General features: G+C 44.4%; 1 protein-coding gene across 3 annotated transcripts in view; it reads right to left on the minus strand.

Moving 5' to 3' along the window:
* The window catches only part of LOC141579950 (protein mono-ADP-ribosyltransferase PARP4-like), a 96,134-nt gene that overhangs the window by 32,305 nt on the left and 47,719 nt on the right, over positions 1-16,110 (minus strand). For all 3 annotated transcript variants that reach the window (XM_074392504.1, XM_074392505.1, XM_074392506.1), the window contains 5 exons: positions 6,593-6,757; positions 5,878-5,924; positions 5,662-5,740; positions 2,018-2,155; positions 711-906 (listed from right to left, as the gene is read on the minus strand). In XM_074392504.1, the coding sequence (XP_074248605.1) occupies positions 711-906; positions 2,018-2,155; positions 5,662-5,740; positions 5,878-5,924; positions 6,593-6,757 (625 nt within the window). The remainder of the gene's footprint in view (positions 1-710; positions 907-2,017; positions 2,156-5,661; positions 5,741-5,877; positions 5,925-6,592; positions 6,758-16,110) is intronic.

The following is a 16,110-nucleotide window of genomic DNA, read 5'->3' on the forward strand; positions in this document are numbered from 1 at the left end:
TGCATTTGGTTCAGCTGCGACTGACAACAGTAGCATTTATTTTTATTATTATTATTTTTTTTGAGACGGAGTTTCGCACTTGTTACCCAGGCTGGAGTGCAATGGCGCGATCTCGGCTGCCCGCAACCTCCGCCTCCTGGGTTCAGGCAATTCTCCTGCCTCAGCCTCCTGAGTAGCTGGGATTACAGGCACGTGCCGCCATGCCCAGCTAATTTTTTTTGGTATTTTTAGTAGAGACGGGGTTTCACCATGTTGACCAGGATGGTCTCGATCTCTCAACCTCGTGATCCACCCACCTCGGCCTCCCAAAGTGCTGGGATCAGAGGCTTGAGCCACCGCGCCCAGCCAACAGTAGCATTTATATCTCACCTTACTGTGAAACACGCACAGTTTAAAAGTCCTTTACATACATTAGCTCAGTCCTCCTCACAGCAGTACTGTGAGTTAGGGACAATTATTCTCAGATGACAGAGGAGGAAATGGAGGGACCAGAAGTTCAAGCAGCACACCCAAGGGGACACACTGAGCCTGGGAGTGATACAGCTGGGATCTGCACCTCAGGGTCCAGCTCCAGAGCTCCTGTGGCTCAGCTTTATACTGGGCTGCCCCACACTGCACAGGCGGGGCCAGGTACCCACAGTCTTCAGTTCTACAGAGCGTGATTCACACGTGGGGAAGCACCTGCAGGTCCAGGGCCAAAGTGCACTTACCTGTGCCGAACTGGATGATGTTTACTTTTTGCTTCTCACCCACCAAAGACAGTGCATGCAAGGCGATCTGCTTGGCTTGCAAGAACGTCACTCCCTCCATAGAACTGGAGCAGTCCAGACAAATAATCACTTCGCTCTCATTGGCCAGGTCAGGGAGGTCGACATTGAGATCAGGTTGAAAGACAAGCATGCAAGCCTGAAAGGAGAAAGAAGGAGCTGGCCTGGAGCATCTCGTCACTTCAACTGGAAAAGGTCTACTTAGAAAACTCCAAAACTTACTAGTGAGGTAAACTAATGCTCTAAAAACAAAAAGAATAAGATTGAATTTACAACAAGATGGCCTACTAGGAGTTCCAGTCAAAAGCAGAATGGTAGAGCTGGGAGTTTCCAATGCAGAAGACATAAACTCCTGCGAGGTCAAGAATTAATATCTAAAACATCATATATCATCAACATTAGAAAACAAATATATATGTATCTCTCACACACTATTCTAAGAGGAATATACATGCCACTGTGATTACTAAAAGATACACACGTACCTTTTGTTCCATTAATTAACCAATACTTAAAATAACTACTATCATATAAGTTTCCTTTTTTTGAGAAAGGGTCTCTCTTTGTTGTCCAGGCTGGTGTGTAGTGGCGCGATCACAGCTCACTGTTGATCTCAACCTCCTGGGCTCAAGTGATCGTCCTGTTTCAGCCTCCTAAGAAGCTGGGAGCACAGGTACGTGTGACCACACCTGGCTAATTTTTTTTCTAAATTTTTTGTAGAGACGAGCTCTCACTATGTTTCCCAGGCTGGTTTCAAACTCCTGGGCTCAAGCAGTCCACCTGCCTTGGCCTCCCAAAGTGCTGAGATTACAAGTGCGAGCCACTCCACCCAGCTGTAAGCTTCATTTTTATTTTAACTGAAGAAGATACTCTTTGTCACAGTCACACAAAATGGTCTTATCATCAACCATAAAGAATTGTTCACGTTTTTCAGAATCAGTATTTTAGAAGTATAAAGAGCATACAGAATATCCAATGTAATGTCTGACGGTACATGTTCTTTGTTGGGGAGCTGACGGTAAAAATGCCAATCTGTACAGGCAAGTCATCCACATAAGGGTTTTGGTTGAAATGTCAGAAGTTTGGCACGCTTGATATCATAAGTACTTTTAGTTGCAGAATCTTGGGGTGCGAGAGCTCATTTTGTAATGCTAGTTTTTCAGGACAATTCATAATTTCCAAGTTTCACCAACTTATTCTGAAATGTTTTTCCAATAGTGTCTCCTATTTCTACGTAAGAAGGCATATACCTCGCTTTCTTTTTCTGGATGTTTTTCAACCCACATTCTTGGGAGATAGGCGTCAGACAGACCGATGTGGAGGGAAAATCCATTGCTGTCTAAGGAGCTGCCTTCCATGGTGCTAATGACAGCTTTGCAGTCTGTGCGCTGTAAAACAAACACCACGACGACAAGGTGAGGAACGGAGAAACACCGTATTAGCAGTCTGCACTTACCCGTCATGGAGCAAACCCTTGCAAAGCTTACATAACTCTATCAAGAATCAACAAAGTAGTGATAAATTCCAAACTAATGAAATGTAGGCCGGGTGCGGTGGCTCACATCTATCATCCCAGCACTTTGGCTGGCCAAGGTGGGTGGATCACCTGAGGTCAGGAGTTTGAGGCCAGCCTGGCCAACATGGTGAAACCCCATCACTACTAAAAATACAAAAAATTAGCCAGGCATCATGGTGGGCGCCTGTAATCCCAGCTACTCAGGAGGCTGAGGCAGGAGAATCACTTGAACCCAGGAGAAGGAGGTTGCCTTGAGCTGAGACCGTGCCACTGCACTCCCGCCTGGGTAACAAGAGCAGGACTCCGTCTCAAACCCCCCCCCCAAAAAAAAAACCCTAAACAATGAAATGTAGGTTTTAGAAGACCATGAGCATATTAGACACCCTTCTGTGATCCTAAGGTTGATTCACACAGTCAAATTTAGGTTAAGTGTGAAACAGTCTCAAACCCTGGATCCAAAGATTATAGATCTGTCCATTCAGTTAGACTTATCTGGGTATAGCAGACAGCACATCAGATAATTAAAACCTAGAAAAATAAAATAGAAAACTCGACAGAAATCTTAGAATTATACCTTAGTTGTATATGTTTTCATGAATATAAAAAAGCTGTTGAAAATCTAAATGATAAGCTTTAAAACCACAAAGGCGAAGGCAATGTGCTAGACTGTAACATGACCACAAAGTCTCTCCACGCCTGCGTGCCCCTTTGCAATGTGACTTTTGAAGTTTCTCCTGCCTCGAGGCAGCAGCTCTATTTCCACCCTTGAATCTGGAGTTGGCCATAGGGCGTGAAAAGTGCCCACGCAACGGGGCTGGCGCTCTCTTGTTGCTATTGAGGACTCCTCCCCCATTATAAGAGTCCACCCGAGCCAAGCTCTGGAGGGGAGACCCAGCCCCTTCCCTGCTGAAACAAGGCCGGCAGCCAGCGGTGGGTGAGGCTGCCCTAGGTCGCCCTGGCCCGGCCCAGCCCAGAACCGCCCAGCCGATCCACAGAACTGTGAGAATAATAAACGCTTGTTGTTTTAAACCACCAAGTTTTGGGACTGTTTGCTAATATGGCAAAAGCTAACTGATGTAGAGGACTCTTTGAAGAGAGCAGATCAGAAATATATACTTATCTCCACTCCCCAGCAAAACGCCCAAGCCTCCCTGCAATGAAAGGAAGGCAACCAGTAAAAAGGGTGTGGACCCACAGAGACCCTGAGAACAGGACCAAGGACAGCACCAGATACGCGATGCCAACAAATGGGAGGGGGAATGGAAAGTGGATGGGAAGGAGCTCGGCCAGAGCGGCGGAGGCTCTGACGGCGACCCGCGGGCTGCTCAGCCCTGCCGCATCCTGGGAAGTAAGGCCACCAGGTCCTAGTGAACAGACGTGTACGGAGCTGTCAGGCCCTGGCCCCTCCCCAACCCAAGTGACCAAGCAGCTACCCGATTCTCTCACTAAGGGAATATGGAGGTTCATTATTTGGAGAAATTCAGCCAAATAGAATCAGGCCAGGGAAGGCGAGGCACGCGGGGCACCGGAGCGCAGTCTGCTCCCTTCAGGGTCGCGAGGTCAGCACCCCGAAACGCGGGCCCCTCGGTCACCTGACCCGGCCACACTCCCTAAACATCCTGGAGCTTCCCGTCGCCTTTCTTGTGTTTCAGTCTTAGTGATGGATCCAGAGAGAGAGTCACCCAGACATTGGAGGAAACGTGGAGGCCAAAAAAACAACAAAAAACCAGAAGGGGAAAAAAAAAGGAACTCAAAGAGACGAGACACAACATGAGGAACAGAAGAAAAAACGTCTTATGAATGTTTTTAGAGAGACGAGAGAGGACAGCGTACCCACGAAAGACAGAGAGATGCTATGAAAGAAACAATACTCATAGCACAGAAAACAGCGCTGACAAATGAAACATAAGAGAACTAAAATTAAAATTTCAGTGTCACGGCTGGAATTGAAGACGGAAAAAAAAAAATGCCCCAAAAGTGGCACAAAAAGACAACAAAAATGGGCAATAGGAAAAAGGCAGAAGAAAACAAGGGGCTTGCTCCAGGGACACCTGAGTGAAAGGCACCGCAGAGGCAGTCACCAGGGCTACAGGCCTGAGCCACCACATTTGGCTAATTTTTTTTTTAATTTTGTAGAGACAGGGGTCTCACTATGTTGCCCAGACTTTTCTTGAACTCCTGGGCTCAAGTGACCCTCTTTGCCTCAGCTTCCCAAAGTGTTAGAATTACAGGTGTGAGCCACCACACTCAGCCTATTTTCCTTTTTAAAATTCTGCAGGAATTGCAGACCTTATCTTTATCTCTGGTATTCTGAAATTTCATAATTATTGGCTGGGTGTGGTGGCTCACACCTGTGATCTCAGCACTCTGGGAGGCTGAGGCGGGCAATCACCTGAGGTCAGGAGTTTGAGACTGGCCCCGGCAACATGGGGAAACCCTGTCCCTACTAAAAAGATGAAAATTAACCAGGTGTGGAGGCAGGCACCTGTAGTCCCAGCTACTCAGGAGGCTGAGGCACTGGAATCACTTGAACCCGGGAGTCAGAGGTTGCAGTGGGCTGAGATTGCATCATTGGACTCCAGCCTGGGTGATACTAAGAGTGAGATTCTGTATCAAAAAAAAAAAAAGAAAAAGAGAGAGAGAGAGAGAGAGAGAGACAGAGAGAGAGAAAGGCACTGCAGAAAGGTACAAGAGAGAGGAACAATTTTTTTAATACAAGAAAATTTCTCAGAACTAAAGACCACCAGTTCCATATAATGAATGAATACGATATTATGATGAAATTTCAGAATACCAGAGATAAAGAGAAGGTTGGAAATTCCTGGAAAATTTTAAAAAGGAAAATAGACTGGGTGTGGTGGCTCACGCCTATAATTCTAGCCCTTTGGGAAGCCAAGGTAAAGAGGATTGCTTGAGCCCAGGAGTTTGAAAAAAGCCTGAGCAGCGTAGTGAGACCCTGTCTCTGCAATTTTTTTTTTAAGTTAGCCAGGTGTGGTGGCACAGGCCTGTAGCCCTAGCTACTCAGGACCTGAAGGGGAGAGGAAAAGTAGGGAGTGGGATGAGTGAAGGGGGTAAGAGCTATACGTCCACCTTCCATAACAGGAAGTCAAAAGATAATTTCGGAAACAGATGAATCAAGAAAAAGCATTAAAAATTAATATTTGAAAGCTAGAGGCAAAACCAGAGAAACAGCTCAAATATTTTACGTGGTTCACTGCCTCTGGAAACTGGGCTGGGGAGAGTCTGGGGCAGGATTGCTGCTTCTTGTTAGAACCCGTTGTTAGCATTATTTCACTTTTAAACCACATGCCTGCATTGCTTTGATAAAAGAAAAGTAGCATGAAAGAAGAGCTCTTACGAAATAAAAGATTCACTAACCTTTTGTTTCAGTTCGTGTGTATCACTGAAAATGAATTCAATCACGTATGGCATCTCGATAGACATAGTCAAAGAGAAGCTACCAAAAATGAAGAGAAAATTTTCTTAGTCTATACGATCTTAAATTTCTATCTGAAATTATTTCAAAGAATTCTAAGTGGAAATTTAATATCCATTGAATGATTAATTGACAGATTTTATATTTTAGGTACTAACCTTTGCTTTGTTCCTATTTCTTTTATACATATCTTCTCTACTGTATCCTGTTAAAAGAAAAATACGCTTGTATAAGTAAGCATATTTTAAGTTTCACAATGAGACTCTAACCTGCTTGTAATCTTGGCAAGGCCACAACTGTCAGCAAGACAGCTGATTTCACTTTCAAGTAGTGACACACAGAAAGTTTGATCACGGTGTGACAGGACCTTCTAAAGTACAACTGACCATTTGGACAGAGATGTTCAACTCTACATATGTCCCTGGGTGTATACACACACAGACACACAGAGACACACGCACACATTTTATACGTGTGCTATGCGAAGTAGGCAGTTTGGAGAGATATACCAAGGCGTTAACCAGTAGCGATCTCCGGGCGAGGGGATAAAGGACGGTTTGGATTTTCTTATTTTGGCTTATTTGTATTCTCTACGCTCGTCTAGTTCTTCACGATGAACATGCGCTACAGATACAACGTTTTTTGAGTGATTAAGCAGAATAAAAATATGCTTATTAATCACATCTGTATCTTTTGTTCTCTTCATTTTACAAACCTAACGTATCTAAATGCATAAACATCAGTAAAATTGACTTGATGCCTACAATATCCTTTTACATGTTTTTCCCCCCCATGCGTCAATGCCTCCACAGCCCTGCACCACTCTCTCTCCACTGCTGCTAAAATGCTTCTTCAAATCTTATGCATACAAACCTGAAGGTTTTCGTTTAAAGCCTTGTCCTGTTGCCAGGGCGCTACGGTGGCAGGCATGAAAAAGACACCAACAGTGCCCAGGATGCTGAGTTCTGTGATGTAGGTAATTTTTATGAGAACCTTCGCCTTAGGGGGTAAGTTTCCAACACTTACTGTAAAAACGTCCTGGAACAGAAACATACGACTTAGCTTGCAACTTGAAAGCATGCCAGCTAGCTCCACATATTTCTTAAGCAACTTAAATGACAATCTGCCAAATTCTTCTTCAGAAAACAGTAATAAAACCTAAAAGACACATCGGTGGGACGAACGGAGACTCCTGGAGCCATTCATTGGTGGGAACAGGGTGATATCCGTGGCAGCCAGACGGAGAGGGGTCCCCTTGGCAGCTCAACTGGGAAGACACACTCATGGACTCTGCCCCAGGGGGCTCGTATGTGTGACATCCCTGCTCAGGTGGGCTCCGCTGCACGGGCGGCCTCCACAAAGCCCTTTCCTGAAGACCCTCCCCAACCACCATGGCACCCAACACCATTACAGCCAGCAGCTGTAGAACCAGGGCAGTTTTTTCTAAGCTTGGCCCTCGCTTAATTATTTTACCTTACGGTAATTTCTCATGTTATTTTTATTTATTTCATGTTCAGAGCTAGGATCTTGCTCTGTCATCCAGGCTGGAGGGCGGTGGTGCAGTCATAGCTTGAGGTATCCTTGAAACCCCAGGTCTAAGCCATTCTCCTAAGTACCTGGGACTACAGGCATGCGCCACGATGCCTGGCTGATTTTTAAACACAGATGGGCTATCCCTATGTTGCCCAGGCTGGTCTCAAACTCCAGGCCTCAAGTGACCCTTCCGCCTTGTGCTCCCCAAGTGCTGGGATTACAGGTGTGAGGTACCATGCCCAGCCTATCATGCTGTTTTCTAATAAAAAGTCTTTAGCTTTCTTTTAATGGGATATTGATAATCACCATACAAGGCAACAACCCCACGACTAGCTAGGGCAGAACAAACGGGCTAGACAATATTTTTTTTCTGGTAACTTCGCAGAGATCCTCTCAACATTCCCAACTGTGTTCACCATTCTAGTTGACCGCCCTATCATGAAAATTTTGTATATTTAGATCACGACTAATTTCGGCTTAAAGGTTAAATTATTACTTTTGACATCAAAGATATCCATTTGCTGGAGGGAAACAAATAAAAAATAGGTGATTATTAAATAGTTAATAGTGCTAGCACTTAAAAGAAATATATGTATAAAAATCTGGAGTTCATTTTTTTTTTTTTTTTTGAGATAGAGTCTTGCTCTGTCACCAGGCGCTAGGCTGGAGTGCAGTGGCACCATCTCAGCTCACCGCAACCTCCGCCTCCCAGTTTCAAGCAATTCTCCTGCCTCAGCCTCCCAAGTAGCTGGGACTACAGGTGCGTGCCACCACGCCCAGCTAACTTTTGTATTTTTAGTAGTGATGGGGTTTCACCATGGCCAGGATGGTCTCGATCTCTTGACCTTGTGATCTGGCTGCCTCAGCCTCCTAAAGTACTGGGATTACAGGCGTGAGCCACCGCGCCTGGCCCAAAATCTGGGGTTCATTTAAGCGACTGCCACTTAATAGCATGGGATTGCGGTTCTGTTTCTGGGTAGAATGGGTGGATGCAGATGATGTCACTTCCGTTATAATACACCATGTAATATACAAAATCATAACTCGTCTTGAACGCATCAACCAAGCGAACTGAATTCCAAAGAGGGGACAGGTGGCACACCGGAGCTGTGTGGACTCCTCCTGGCTGGGAGTGGGTGAGCTTACCGGTTTAGGATAATCGGGAGCTCCTGACCCAAGGGGAGTTTCCATTCTCCTGCAGGTGTTTTCCCACATCTCTCCAGCCTTCCACCGGGCCCACTGCAAAGGCTGGACAGGGCAGGAGACCAAGTAGAGCACCTCTCCAGGGAGCAGGTGTGGGAGACGTGCTGGACCAGTTCCCCGGATCCTTCCCCCACATGCAAAACCCTCCAGCTGCAGAGGAAAAGGCAGCAAACTCTCACCTACAGGGCTGCGGGGAAGGGGCAGAAGCAAACCGGGACCAGGAGCCTTCCTTCCTACCCCCGTGCCCAGGTAAAGCTTCACGCTTCTGAGAGAAACAGCTACCTCCCGACGGGGCAGGGGATGACACCCTCCGAGGCCCAGGACCCTGTACTAGTCCAAAGCGGGGGTGGCTACCATGGGGGGAAAGGCAGCAAACTGTCCCCCAGATAACTCTTAACAGACACAAGGCAGAATTTGGCTGCCATTAAGGTAGGAGAATGAACAGAAACACTAAGACGTTCCCACCCTAAGGTCCAGGACTGCAGGCCCTGCCTAAGACTGAGGCTGAACCAGGAGAATGTCTCTGACCCACCAGGAGCCTAGTACAGCACATCAAGCAACAGCAGCCTAGCACTGGGGTAGGGGAAGAGTGGCCGTACCCAACTCTGTGGGATGGTGTGCAGCGCCTGCTGAAAGCTCGGGGTGGAGCATGAACCCCAGTAAGACTTGTTCCGTATCCAGGCCCAACAGGCACAAGGTAGCGGCGGCCCAGGACTGGAGATGTTTGAGACCAAGAGTAATAATAACAACGGAGAGTAATGATAACAGCAAAACTCAAACTCAACTCTTCCACCTCTACACAAACCTGAAAGAACAGGAGTTGCCATTTCTGGGCATACATGCCATTTATTTTAGCCTCTCTTCTTCTTTTAGATACAATGTCCAGCATTCAATAACAAATTCCAAAATATGCCCCCTTTTTTTAAAGCAAGCAAAAAAAAAATGACTCAATGTCAAGATAAAGCGATTAACAGGCAGATTCAGAGATGACCATGACACTGCAATAAACAGACAGGATTATAGTTAATTATAGAAAAGACACAGAGAAAAGGTGAGGAATACATATGAATAGACAGAACCTTTCATTAGAGAAATTAAATTGTATTTTTTAAATATCAGAAATGCTAGAAACAGACATATTATCAAAGCGGAAGAATTTGACAAGCCTATCAGCGGACGGACCATAGTTGAGAAAAGAATGAATGAACTTCAAGTGAGGTCAATAGAAATTATCCAAAATCAAATGCCACAGGAAAGAAAAGTGACAAAATAGAGCTCCAAAAGCCGTGGTGCAATATCAAATGGTCTAACATATACGTATTGAAGTCTCGGAAGGAGAAAAGAGACAGAGAGAATGAGGGAAAGGAAATATTTCGATATATAAGGGTCAAGACTGTCCCAAAATGAATGTGAGAAAAGACAAACTCAGGGAACTCCAAGCAAGATAAGCAATAATTTTTCAAAATAACATAAACACATCATAGTCAAACTACTGAAAACCAAAGATAAAGAGAATCTTGAAGGGAGCTTGAGAGAAAACATACTTTCACATACAGAAGAACAACACAAAACTTAGAGCTGACGTCTGGTCAGAAATCCTATAAGCCAGAAGACAACGAAGTGACATGTTTAAACTACTAAAAGGAAAACAAACTGTCACCTGGAATCCCATGGTCAGCACCAAATATCTTTAAAAAATGAAGGTGAAAGGTTTTGTCAGATAAAAAAATGAACATACTCCTTGCTAGCATGCTTGCACTAAAAATCAATCAATCAATCAATCAAATGTCTCAAGCAGAAGGAGGATTTCTTTGTATCTATACAAAGAAATGAAAGGCACCAGAAATTATAAAATTGAGAATAAATGTAGAAGACATTTCCCCTTCTTTATAATTGCTTTAAAAGATAGTTGATCGTCACATAATCAAAACTAAAGACAAAAACCACAGGATTATCTCAATAGACATAGAAAAGGCCTTTGATACAATTCAACATCCCTTTACGTTAAAAACTTGCAGTAAGTAAACTAGGTATTGATGGGACACACCTCAAAATAGTAAGAGCCATCAATCACAGACCTCCACTGCCAATAGCATACGGAATGGGCAAAAGCTGGAAGCATTCCCCTTGAAAACCAGCACAAGACAAGGATGCCTTCTCTCATCAGTCCTAGTCAACACATATTGGAAGTTCTGGCCAGGACAGTCAGGCAAGATAAAGAAATAAAGATGATTGAAATAGAAAGTCGAACTGTTTCTGTTTGCAAATGATAAGATCCTGTATCTCGAAAACTCCATCGTCTCAGCCCAAAGGCTTCTTAAGCTGAGAAGCAACTTCAGCAAAGTCTCAGGATACAAAAACCGACGTGCAAAATTCACAAGCATTCCTATACGCCAACAACAGACAAGCAGAGAGCCAAACCACGAATCAACTCCCATTCACAGTTGCTACAAAGGGAATAAAATACCTAGGAATACAGCTAACAAGGGAAGTGAAGGACCTTTTCAAGGAGAACTACACACCACTGCTCAAGGAAACCAGAGAGGACACAAACAGATGGAAAAACATTCCACGCTCATGGACAGGAAGAATCGATATTGTGAAAACGGCCATACTGCCCAAAGTAATTTATAGCTTCAATGCTATTCCCATTAAACTACCACTGACAGTCTTCACAGAATTAGAAAAAACTAGTTTAAAATTTATATGGAACCGAAATAGAGCCTGTATAGCCAAGAGAATCCGAAGCAAAAAGAACAAAACTGGAGGCATCATGCTACCAGACTTCAAACTATACTACAAGGCTGCAGTAACCGAAACAGCATACTACTGGTACAAAATAGACATATAGGCCAATGGAACAAAATAGCAATCTCAGAAATACGACTGCACACCTCCAACCGTCTGATCTTCACAAACCTGGCAAAAACAAGCAGTGGGAAAAGGATTCCCTGTAGGTGCTGGCTAACCATATGCAGAAAATTGAAACTAGACCCCTTCTTTAAACTTACATAAAAATTAACTTGAGATGAAAAGGCTTAAATGTCAAACCAAAAAGTATAAAAACCTTAGAAGAAAATCTAGGCAATACCATTCGGGACATCGGCATGGTCAAAGATTTTATGATGAAAATATCAAAAGCGATTGCAACAAAAGCAAAAATTGACAAATGGGATCTAATTAAATGAAAGAGCTTCTACACAGCAAAAACAACTACCATCAGAGTGACCAGACAACCTACAGAATGGGAGAAAATTTTTGCCAATTTATCAATCTGACAAAGGTCTAACATCCAGAATCTACAAGGAACTTAAACAAATCTCATAGAAAAACAAACAAACAACCCCATTAAAAAGTGGGCAAAGGACATGAACAGACACTTCTCAAAAGGAGACAAATATGTGGCCAACAAACATATGGAAAAAAAGCTCATCATCACTGAGCATTAGAGAAATACAAATCAAAACCACAGTCAGATACCCTCTCATGCCAGTCAGAAAGGTGATTATTAAAAAAAAAAATCAAGAAACACACTGGCATGAATGTGGAGAAACAGGAATGCTTTTACACCGTTGGTGGGAATGTGAATTAGTTCGACCATTGTGGAAAACAGTGTGGTCCTTTTCTTTGTTTTAGACAGTTTCGCTGTCCAGGCTGGAGTGCAATGGCACAAGCTTGGCTCACTGCAACCTCTGCCTTCTGGGTTCAAGTGATTCTCCAGCCTCAGCCTCTCAAGTAGCTGCGATTACAGGGATGCACCACCACCCGGCTAATTTTTGTATTGAGTAGAGATGGGATTTCACCATGTTGGTTAGGCTGGTCTCGAACTCCGGACCTCAGGCGATCCACCTGCCTTGGCCCTCCAAAGTGCTGGGATTACAGGCATGTGCCACCACGCCTGGCCAGAAATACCATTTGACCCACCAATCCCATTACTGGGTATATAGCCAAAGGAATATAAATGATTCTATTATAAAGATACATGCATGTGTGTGGTCATTGCAGTACTATTCACAACAGCAAAGATATGGAAGGGGGGAGGGAGAGTATCAGAATAAACAGCTAATGCATGTGGCACTTAATACCTAGATCAGGCATCCCCAGACTTTTTACACAGGGGGCCAGTTCACTGTCCCTCAGACCGTTGGAGGGCCGCCACATACTGTGCTCCTCTCATTGACCGCCGACGAAAGAGGTGCCCCTTCCTGAAGTGCGGCGGGGGGCCGGATAAATGGCCTCAGGGGGCCGCATGCAGCCCGCGGGCCATAGTTTGGGGGCGCCTGACCTAGATGATGGGTTGATAGGTGCAGCAAACCACCACAGCACATATTTACCTATGTAACAAACCTGCATGTCTTGCACATGCATCCCAGAACTTAAAATTTTAAAAAAGGATAGTTGACTATATAATGACACATTGTAGGATTTATAATATATGAAGAAATAAAATACACAACAACAATATCACAAAGGATATGGGAAAAAAGAAATGAAGGTAGACTAGTAATGTAATGTATACTGATTGTAAGGTTCTTATACATGAAGTAGTATAATGTTGTAGGCTGAATGTAGTAAGTTAAAATGTATATAGCGGTAAACCCTTTATACATTTTAAAAGGTATAAAGCAGTGCTGACCAATGCAACTTTCCACAATGATAAAAATGTTTTATATATGCACTAAGTAATAAGATAGCCACTGGCCACATGAAACATTTTATTTTATATTTAAATGTAAATATCCACATGTAATCAGTGGCTACCATATTTAACACATAGTTAACACGTGGTTTTAGAGCAATAATCAAAACTTTTTTTTTTTTTTAAATTTTTGAGACAGGATCTCACTTTATTGCCCAGGCTGGAGTACAGTGGTGCCATTATAACTCATTGCAGCCTCAACCTCTCAGGCTCAAGTGATTCTCCTACCTCAGCTTCTGAAGTACCTGGGACTACAAGCACATGTCACCACATCCGGCTAATTTTTGTATTTTTTGTAGATCTGGGGTTTCACCATGTTGCTCAAGCTGGTCTTGAAGGTCCGGCCTCAAGTGATCCATCTATCTAGGCCTCCCAAAATGTTGAGATTACAGGCATGAGCTAGCACACCTGGCCAACAATAAAAACATCTTAAGAGAGACAGAATTGGCTGGGCATGGTGACTTACGCCTCTAATCCCAGCACTTTGGGAGGGAGAAGCAGGAGGATCACTTGAGATCAGGAGTTTGAGATCAGCCTGGCCAACATGGTGAAACCCCATTTCTACTAAAAATGCAAAAATTAGCTGGGTGTGGTGGCACGTGCCTGTAGTCCCAGCTACTTGGAAGGCTGAGACAGGAAAATCACTCGAACTCAGGAGGCGGAGGTTGCAGTGAGCCAAAATCACACCACTGCACTCCAGCCTGGGAGACAGAGTAAGACTCTGTCTCAAGAAAAAAAAAAAAGAGAGAGAGAGAGAGAGAGAGAAAGAGAGAGAGAATTAATAAGCCAATAATGGAGATACAGTGGAATCATTTAAAAATAAATACAAGAGAAGGCAGGAAAAGAGAGGGAAAGGAACAAAGAACAAATGGTAGATATAAATCCCACCAGATCAGTAATTGTATTAAATGAAAATGATCTAAGCAATATAAAGTGCAGAAACTATCCGATTGGATAAAGTAGCAAAACTCGATAGTATGCTATCTAAATAGTATAGGCTTACGGTAATAAGTCAGTCCAGATCAGGCGTCCCCAGACTTTTTACACACGGGGCCAGTTCACTGTCCCTCAGACCGCTGGAGGGCCGCCACATACTGTGCTCCTCTCACTGACCACCAATGAAAGAGGTGCCCCTTCCCGAAGTGCGGCGGGGGGCCGGATAAATGGCCTCAGGGGGCCGCATGCGGCCCGCGGGCCGTAGTTTGGGGACGCCTGGTCTAGATGTTTTGAAAAGGAGAAAATCATCAGATGGTCACATAAATTGAGGTCTTGGAAACACTGCCATTTAATCTGGCAGTCTGGAGGACATACGTCGTCCCAGCTGGGCGCTGACTTCATCCTTGGTTTCAGCACCACCGTTTTCTCTTTATTTTACCGTTAACCAGCCCTTTCTGTTACTTCCATACTTAAATATTGGGAATTACAAGCTAGACATCTATATTTACAAATAGTATATTAAGAGTTATAAGACAAGTATGTTCAGGTTGCCATGGGAAAATAAACCCATGAGTCTTTCCTGGGGGAAGACAGGCAAAGCTTAGATGGAGGGATTCCCACGCTAAGATTTGTTTGTTTAGAGACAGAATCTTGCTCTGTTGTCCAGGTTGGTGTGTAGTGGTATGATCACAGCTCACTGCGGCCTCAAACTCCTGGGCTCCAGTGATCCTCCTGCCTTGGCATCCCAAACTGCTGGGATTACAGGTATGAGCCACTGCACCTAGCATATATGGTATTGACATAACAACACAGGAAAACCATATATTATGATATGAGAACATGATAGTCACAAGACGTCAACACATTCTGGGAGACCCGAAGGCTTGGGTTAGCAACAGGTCTGATCAGACTCTACCCATAGATAATGTCTTTTGGAAAGACTGTTGTCTTGTGGACCATATCCCGAGGGAAATATGCAGGTATTGAGGGGGAAACATTCACCAACTCACACGAGAGGATAACGTGACACTATGAAGCGGCGGCCTCTCAAATGAACCCCAGGCTTCCATGCATAGTTTGGCCAAACACGAAGCTAGCGTTGTGAACTGTTCAATCATCACCTCTTCATTGCTTACTCCCATCCTGAAAGTGGGTATCTCAGATGTCAAAAGCAACAATTTACCCTTTAGATCTATACTCATCTTTAATGTGCTCAGAGCCCCAGCAAACATTAAATTTTCAAAACACCATGGCAATGTGTCACCCTCAGAGGTGACACTCAAACATATGGCCCCATCTGCAAAATCAACTAAAATACCTGCAGTAGAATCAGACGCCGACGACACATAATCTAGCACCTGCCAGAGGCCTCGTGAGACATCTGATATTTAAGGAAAGTAGTCTAGTGGACCTGCCAGCTGGTCCCTCTTCCACCCTGTCCACGTCACGTCCCTGCTAAAGCAAATCACCCAAAAGCACAGGAGCTGGGCTTGCCCGGGACCTGGCAGAAATGCCTCCCTGCTTTACGACTGGACCATCTGCTAGGTGAGCTTATGTCCAGGAAAACTGTAAATATATCACACTCTGATTTTTTTTGAGATGGAGTTTTGTTCTTGTTGCCCAGGATGCGACGCAATGGCATGTCGGCTCACTGAAACCTCTGCCTCCTGAGTTCAAGCGATTCTCCTGCCACAGCCTCCTCAGTAGCTGGGATTACAGGTGCCTGCCACCACACCCAACTAATTTTTGTATTCTTAGTAGAGATGGGGGTTTCACCATGTTGGCCAGGTTCTTGAAATCCTGACCTCAGATGATCCTCCTGCCACGGCCTCCCACAGTGCTGGGCTTACAGGTGTGAGCCACCGTGCCTGGACAAGATATCACACTCTTTTCAGAAGATGAAAGTGAGATACTTCGAATGTTATATGATCGTCTGTCATTTCTTCTGGGAGACTCAGTTCCCAATGGTGGGCCTAGCTCTCTCCCTGTTTGTCTGGAACTACTGAAGCCATTTCCTCCT

The sequence above is a fragment of the Saimiri boliviensis genome (genome assembly GCF_048565385.1).
Source record: "Saimiri boliviensis isolate mSaiBol1 chromosome 16 unlocalized genomic scaffold, mSaiBol1.pri SUPER_16_unloc_1, whole genome shotgun sequence".
NCBI lineage: Eukaryota > Metazoa > Chordata > Mammalia > Primates > Cebidae > Saimiri > Saimiri boliviensis.